This window comes from Lampetra planeri, unplaced genomic scaffold (assembly GCF_965212315.1).
Source record: "Lampetra planeri unplaced genomic scaffold, kcLamPlan1.2.h2 scaffold_1306, whole genome shotgun sequence".
Lineage (NCBI taxonomy): Eukaryota > Metazoa > Chordata > Hyperoartia > Petromyzontiformes > Petromyzontidae > Lampetra > Lampetra planeri.
The window spans coordinates 22501-30416 of NW_027614023.1; the positions used below are offsets into that span (position 1 = coordinate 22501).

The following is a 7916-nucleotide window of genomic DNA, read 5'->3' on the forward strand; positions in this document are numbered from 1 at the left end:
GGTGGGTGAGTGGGTGAGTGAGTGGGTGAGGGAGTGGGTGAGTGGGTGGGTGAGTGGGTGGGTGAGTGGGTGAGTGAGTGGGGGAGTGAGTGAGTGGATGATTGAGTGGGTGAGTGGGTGAGTGAGTGGGTGAGGGAGTGGGTGAGTGGGTGGGTGAGTGGGTGAGTGGGTGAGTGGGTGAGTGAGTGGGGGAGTGAGTGAGTGGATGATTGAGTGGGTGAGTGGGTGAGTGAGTGGGTGAGTGAGTGGGTGAGGGAGTGGGTGAGTGGGTGGGTGAGTGGGTGAGTGAGTGAGTGGATGAGTGAGTGAGTGGGTGAGTGAGTGAGTGGGTGAGTGAGTGGGTGAGGGAGTGGGTGAGGGAGTGAGTGAGTGAGTGGGTGAGTGAGTGAGTGGGTGAGGGAGTGGGTGAGGGAGTGGGTGAGGGAGTGAGTGAGTGGGTGGGTGAGTGGGTGAGTGAGTGGGTGAGTGGGTGAGGGAGTGGGTGAGGGAGTGGGTGAGTGGGTGGGTGAGTGGGTGAGTGGGTGAGTGGATGAGTGAGTGAGTGAGTGGGTGAGTGAGTGGGTGAGTGAGTGAGTGAGTGGGTGAGTGAGTGGGTGAGTGGGTGAGTGGATGAGGGAGTGAGTGAGTGGATGAGTGAGTGAGTGGATGAGTGAGTGAGTGAGTGGGTGAGTGAGTGGGTGAGTGAGTGGGTGAGTGAGTGGGTGAGTGAGTGGGTGAGTGGGTGGGTGAGTGAGTGGGTGAGTGGGTGAGGGAGTGGGTGAGTGGGTGAGTGGGTGGGTGAGTGGGTGAGTGAGTGAGTGGATGTTTGAGTGGGTGAGTGGGTGAGTGAGTGGGTGAGTGAGTGAGTGGGTGAGGGAGTGGGTGAGTGGGTGGGTGAGTGGATGAGTGAGTGAGTGGATGAGTGAGTGAGTGAGTGGGTGAGTGAGTGGGTGAGTGAGTGGGTGAGTGAGTGGGTGAGTGAGTGGGTGGGTGAGTGGATGATTGAGTGGGTGAGTGGGTGAGGGAGTGGGTGAGTGGGTGAGTGGGTGAGGGAGTGGGTGAGTGAGTGAGTGGGTGAGTGAGTGGGTGAGGGAGTGGGTGAGGGAGTGGGTGAGTGGGTGAGTGAGTGAGTGAGTGGGTGAGTGGGTGAGTGAGTGGGTGAGGGAGTGGGTGAGTGAGTGGGGGAGTGAGTGGGTGATTGAGTGGGTGAGTGAGTGAGTGGATGAGTGAGTGGGTGAGTGGGTGAGTGAGTGAGTGAGTGGGTGAGGGAGTGGGTGAGGGAGTGGGTGAGTGGGTGAGTGAGTGGATGAGTGGGTGAGTGGGTGAGTGAGTGGGTGAGTGGGTGAGTGAGTGGGGGAGTGAGTGAGTGGGTGAGGGAGTGGGTGAGTGAGTGGGTGAGTGGGTGAGTGAGTGGGGGAGTGAGTGAGTGGGTGAGGGAGTGGGTGAGTGGGTGAGTGAGTGGGGGAGTGAGTGAGTGGGTGAGGGAGTGGGTGAGTGAGTGGGTGAGTGGGTGAGTGAGTGGGGGAGTGAGTGAGTGGGTGAGGGAGTGGGTGAGGGAGTGGGTGAGTGAGTGGGTGAGTGGGTGATTGAGTGGGTGGGTGAGTGGGTGAGTGGATGAGTGAGTGAGTGGGTGAGTGAGTGGATGAGTGAGTGAGTGGGTGAGTGAGTGGATGAGTGAGTGAGTGGGTGAGTGAGTGGGTGAGTGGGTGAGTGAGTGAGTGGAGTGAGTGAGTGAGTGGGTGAGGGAGTGGGTGAGGGAGTGGGTGAGGGAGTGGGTGAGGGAGTGGGTGGTGGGTGGGTGAGTGGGTGTAGTGAGTGGGTGAGTGGGTGAGGGAGTGGGTGAGTGAGTGAGTGGGTGAGGGAGTGGGTGAGGGAGTGGGTGATTGAGTGGGTGAGTGGGTGAGTGAGTGAGTGGGTGAGGGAGTGGGTGTGTGAGTGGGTGGGTGAGTGGATGATTGTGTGGGTGAGTGGGTGAGGGAGTGGGTGAGTGGGGTGAGTGGGTGGGTGAGTGGGTGAGTGAGTGAGTGGGTGTGTGTGAGTGGTGAGGGGTGGGTGAGGGTGTGGTGAGTGGGTGAGTGAGTGGGTGAGTGGATGAGTGAGTGAGTGAGTGGGTGTGTGGGTGAGTGAGTGGGTGAGGGAGTGGGTGAGTGTGGGGGGAGTGAGTGGGTGATTGAGTGGGTGAGTGAGTGAGTGAGTGGATGATTGAGTGGGGTGAGTGGGGTGAGTGAGTGAGTGAGTGGGTGAGGGAGTGGGTGAGGGAGTGGGTGAGTGGGTGAGTGAGTGGATGAGTGGGTGAGTGGGTGTGTGAGTGGGTGAGTGGGTGGTGAGTGGGGGGGAGTGAGTGAGTGGGGTGAGGGAGTGGGTGAGTGAGTGGGTGAGTGGGTGAGTGAGTGGGGGAGTGAGTGAGTGGGTGTGGGAGTGGGTGAGTGGGTGAGTGAGTGGGGGAGTGAGTGAGTGGGTGAGGGAGTGGGTGAGTGAGTGGGTGAGTGAGTGGGGGAGTGAGTGAGTGGGTGAGGGTGTGGGTGAGGGAGTGGGTGAGTGAGTGGGTGAGTGGGTGTTGAGTGGGTGATGTGAGTGAGTGAGTGGATGATTGGTGGGTGAGTGGGTGGAGTGGTGGGTGAGTGGGGTGAGTGGGTGGGGAGTGGGTGGTGAGTGGGTGGGTGGGGGTGAGTGGGTGGGGTGAGTGGGTGAGTGAGTGGGGGGAGTGGGTGGGTGTTGGGTGGGGTGAGTGGGTGGTGGTGAGTGGGTGATGTGTGGGTGGTGAGTGGGTGGGGAGTGAGTGGGTGGGTGGGTGAGGTGGGTGGTGAGTGGGTGAGTGAGTGAGTGGGTGAGTGGGTGAGGGGTGGGTGAGGGGGTGGGTGAGTGGGTGAGGGAGTGGGTGAGTGAGTGGGTGAGTGAGTGGGTGAGTGGGTGAGTGAGTGGGTGAGTGGGTGAGTGAGTGAGGGAGTGAGTGGGTGAGTGTGTGGGTGAGTGGATGAGTGAGTGGTGATTGAGTGGGTGAGTGGGTGAGTGAGTGGGTGAGTGGGTGTGTGGGTGAGTGAGTGGGTGAGTGGGGTGAGTGGGTGAGTGGGTGAGTGGTGAGTGAGTGGGTGAGTGAGTGAGTGAGTGGGTGAGTGAGTGGGTGAGTGGTGTTCGTGAGTGAGGGAGTGAGTGGGTGATTGAGTGGGTGAGTGGGTGAGTGAGTGGGTGAGTGGGTGAGTGAGTGAGTGAGTGGTGATTGAGTGGGTGTGTGGGTGTGTGGTGGGTGAGTGGGTGAGTGAGTGGGGGAGTGAGTGGGGTGATTGAGTGGGTGAGTGAGTGGGTGGGTGGGTGAGTGGGTGAGTGAGTGGGTGGGTGAGTGTGTGGATGATTGAGTGGGTGAGTGAGTGGGTGAGTGGTGAGTGGGTGAGTGAGTGGTGAGTGAGTGGATGATTGTGTGGGTGGGTGAGTGGGTGAGTGAGTGGGTGAGTGGGTGAGTGAGTGAGGGTGGTTGAGTGGGTGATTGAGTGGGTGAGTGGGTGAGTGAGTGGGTGAGTGAGTGGGTGAGTGAGTGAGTGGATGAGTGAGTGGGTGAGTGGGTGAGCGAGTGAGTGCGTGGGTGAGTGAGTGAGTGGGTGAGTGAGTGGGTGAGTGGGTGAGTGGGTGAGTGAGTGGGTGAGTGAGTGGGTGAGTGGGGTGAGCGAGTGAGTGCGTGGGTGAGTGAGTGAGTGGGTGAGTGGGTGAGTGAGTGAGTGGGTGAGTGAGTGGGTGAGTGGGTGAGCGAGTGAGTGCGTGGGTGAGTGAGTGAGTGGGTGAGTGAGTGGGTGTACACACACGTGTACACACACACACGTGTACACACACACACACGTGTACACACACACACACACGTGTACACACACACACGTACACACACACACACACACACGTGTACACACACACACACGTGTACACACACACACGTACACACACACACACGAGGTAAGGGAGGGTGTGGTCACAATGACCAGGTCACACACACACACAGTGTACACACACACACACACGTGTACACACACACACACACACGTGTACACACACACACAGTGTACACACACACACGTGTACACACACACACAGTGTACACACGTACACACACACAGTGTACACACACACACACACACGTGTACACACACACACACACGTGTACACACACACAGTGTACACACACACAGTGTACACACACACACACACACGTGTACACACACACAGTGTACACACGTACACACACACAGTGTACACACACACACACAGTGTACACACACACACGTGTACACACACACACACACACGTGTACACACACACACACACACGTGTACACACACACACACGTACACACGTGGAGGTAAGGGTCACAATGACCAGGCCACACACCTGGCGTTATGAAATGCGCGTAGAACGTAGTCCGTCCCGGCATGGCCGACGCTGGTGCTATGGGCACGGGTGTGGTGATGGTACCGCCACCACCGCCACCACCGCCACCACCGCCACCACCGCCACCACCGCCACCGCCGCCACCACCGCCACCACCGCCACCACCACCACGGCCCCGCACGCTGCCGGAACTAGCCAAGGTCACTAGCTGCATCGTGACGTGAGCGGGTGGTGGTGGTGGTGGTGGTGGTGGCGGTGGTGGCGGTGGTGGTGGCGGTGGTGGCGGTGGCGACGTCACTGCCACGACTGTGGCAACGCCGCTTGTCCGACCCACGTGACCGCTGGCTGTCTGAGTCACGTGACCACTGGGCATCTGAGCCACGTGACCGCTGGCTGTCTGAGTCACGTGACCGCTGGCTGTCTGAGTCACGTGACCGCTGGCTGTCTGAGTCACGTGACCACTAGCCATCTGACTCACGTGACCACTGGCCATCTGAGTCACGTGACCACTGGCCATCTGAGTCACGTGACCACTAGCCATCTGAGTCACGTGACCACTGGCCATCTGAGTCACGTGACCACTGGGCATCTGAGTCACGTGACCGCTGGCTGTCTGAGTCACGTGACCACTGGGCATCTGAGTCACGTGACCACTGGCCATCTGAGTCACGTGACCACTGGCCATCTGAGTCACGTGACCACTGGGCATCTGAGTCACGTGACCACTGGGCATCTGAGTCACGTGACCACTGGGCATCTGAGTCACGTGACCACTGGCCATCTGAGTCACGTGACCACTGGGCATCTGAGTCACATGACCACTGGCCATCTGAGTCACGTGACCACTGGGCATCTGAGTCACGTGACCACTGGGCATCTGAGCCACGTGACCACTGGCCATCTGAGTCACGTGACCACTGGCCATCTGAGTCACGTGACCACTGGGCATCTGAGTCACGTGACCACTGGCCATCTGACTCACGTGACCACTGGCCATCTGAGTCACGTGATCACTGGCCATCTGAGTCACGTGACCACTGGGCATCTGAGCCACGTGACCACTGGCCATCTGACTCACGTGACCACTGGGCATCTGAGTCACGTGACCACTAACCATCTGACTCACTTGTCCGCTAACAATCTGACTCACACGCCCACTTGCCATCTGACTCACTTGTCCGCTAGCTGTCTGACCCACGTGCCCGCTAGCAATCGGATTCACTTGTCCACTAACCATCTGACTTACATGCCCACTTGCCATCTGACCCACATGTCCAATAGCAATCTTATTTACGTGTCCGCTAGCCATCTGACTCACACGCCCACTTGCCATCTGACTCACATCACCACTAGCCATCTGACTCACATCACCACTAGCCATCTGACTCACACGCCCCACTTGCCATCTGAGCCACTTGTCCACTAGCCATCTGACTCACATGCCCACTTGCCATCTGACTCACATCACCACTAGCCATCTGACTCACACGCCCACTTGCCATCTGAGCCACATGCCCGCTAGCCATCTGACTCACATGCCCACTTGCCATCTGACTCACATCACCACTAGCCATCTGACTCACATCACCACTAGCCATCTGACTCGCATGCCCACTTGCCATCTGAGCCGCGTGTCCACTAGGCATCTGAGCCACTTGTCCAATAGCAAACTGACCCACGTGGCCGCTAGCCATCTGACTTACATCACCGCTAGCAATCTGACTCGCGTGCCCACTGGCCAAGTGGCCAGCCAACACCAGCTGCTGCTGCTGCTGCTGCTGTAGCTGCTGCTGTAGCTGAAACTGCTGTGGCTGCTGCTGTAGCTGTTGCTGAAACTGCTTTTGCTGCCCGGATTCTAACGCAGCCACCGACACCACCAGCTGCTGCTGCTGCTGTAGCTGCGGCTGCTGCGGCTGCAGCTGCTGCTGCTGCTGCTGCTGTAGCTGCGGCTGCTGCAGCTGTAGCTGCTGCTGCTGCTGCTGTAGCAGCTCCTGCTGTTGTTCTAGCAGCTGCTGCAGCTGCTGCTGCTGCAGCTGCTGCGGTTGTAGCTGCTGCTGTTGCAGCCCGGATTCTAACGCAGCCGTCGGCACCAGCTGCTGCTGCAGCTGCTGCTGTTCTAGCAGCTGCTGTTGCTGCAGCAGCAGCTGCTGCAGCTGCTGTTGCTGCTGCTGCTGCAGCTGCAGCTGCTGCTGCTGCTGCTGGAGATGGTGGCTGCCCGGCTCGTGAGCGGCGAGAGCAGCCGGCGCGGTGCGGACGCGCGGAAGCAGCGTCGCCCCGCCCGTCGCGTTACTCCGGATGGCGCAGAGCGACGTGGACTGCTGCTGCTGCTGCAGCTGCTGCTGCTGCTGCTGCTGCAGCTCTAGCTCGTCGTGGTGCTGCTGCTGGTGGTCGTGGTGGTGGTCGTGGTCTTGCGAGAATGGTTCGCACAGAGCGGGGAGCGCCAGGGACTGCTCCGCGGAGGAATCGACGCTCATGGGGCTTGAGTCGGTGAGCAGATCCGTCTGTGGGGGGGGGAGTGTGGGGGGGGGGGGGGGGGGTGGGTTGTGGGGGGGGGGAGTGGGTGGGTGAGTGGGTGGGGTGGGGGGGAAGGGGGAGTGGGTGGGTGAGTGGGTGGGTGGGGGGGGGGGGGGGAGTGGGTGGGTGGGTGGGTGAGTGGGTGAGAGGGTGGGTGAGTGGGTGAGTGGGTGGGTGGGTGAGTGGGTGGGTGAGTGGGTGGGTGGGTGAGTGGGTGGGTGGGTGAGTGGGTGGGTGAGTGGGTGGGTGGGGGGTGGGGGGGGGGAGTGGGTGGGTGAGTGGGTGGGTGAGTGGGTGGGTGAGTGGGTGAGTGGGTGAGTGGGTGGGTGAGTGGGTGGGTGAGTGGGTGGGTGGGGGAGTGGGTGGGTGAGTGGGTGGGTGAGTGAGAGGGTGGGTGAGTGGGTGAGTGGGTGGGTGGGTGAGTGGGTGGGTGAGTGGGTAGGTGGGGGGTGGGGGGGGGAGTGGGTGGGTGGGTGAGTGGGTGGGTGAGTGAGAGGGTGGGTGAGTGGGTGAGTGGGTGGGTGAGTGGGGAGGTTGGAAGGTGGGTGGGTGAATGGATGGGTGGGTCGGTGGGTGGGTGAGTGGGTGGGTGAGTGGGTGGGTGAGTGGGTGGGTGGGTGGGTGAGTGAGTGAGTGAGTGGGTGGGTGGGTGGGTGAGTGGGTGGGTGAGTGGGTGAGTGGGTGAGTGGGTGGGTGAGTGGGTGGGTGAGTGAGAGGGTGGGTGAGTGGGTGGGTGGGGAGGTTGGAAGGTGGGTGGGTGAATGGATGGGTGGGTCGGTGGACGGGTGAGTGGGTGGGTGAGTGGATGGGTGGGTCGGTGGACGGGTGAGTGGGGTGGGTGAGTGGGTGGGTGGGTGGGTGAGTGGGTGGGTGGGTGAGTGGGTGGGTGAGTGGTTGGGTGAGTGTGTGGGTGAGTGGGTGAGTGAGTGGGTGGGTGAGTGGGTGGGTGAGTGGGTGGTTGGGTGGGTGGGTGAGTGAGAGGGTGGGTGGGTGGGTGAGTGGGTGGGTGAGTGGGTGGGTGAGTGGGTGAGTGGGTGGGTGGGTGGGTGAGT

The 7916-nt window shown here is 60.6% G+C and overlaps 1 protein-coding gene across 1 annotated transcript in view; it reads right to left on the reverse strand.

Annotated features, from left to right (window-relative positions):
• Positions 1 to 6848, reverse strand: part of LOC144739111 (uncharacterized) — a 22268-nt gene extending 15420 nt beyond the window's left edge. Inside the window, exon 1 of the mRNA XM_078622091.1 lies at positions 4351 to 6848. Coding sequence (XP_078478217.1) covers positions 5724 to 6824 — 1101 coding nt within the window. The 5' untranslated portion in view covers positions 6825 to 6848 and the 3' untranslated portion in view covers positions 4351 to 5723. The remainder of the gene's footprint in view (positions 1 to 4350) is intronic.
• Between the last annotated feature and the right edge of the window lie 1068 nt (positions 6849 to 7916).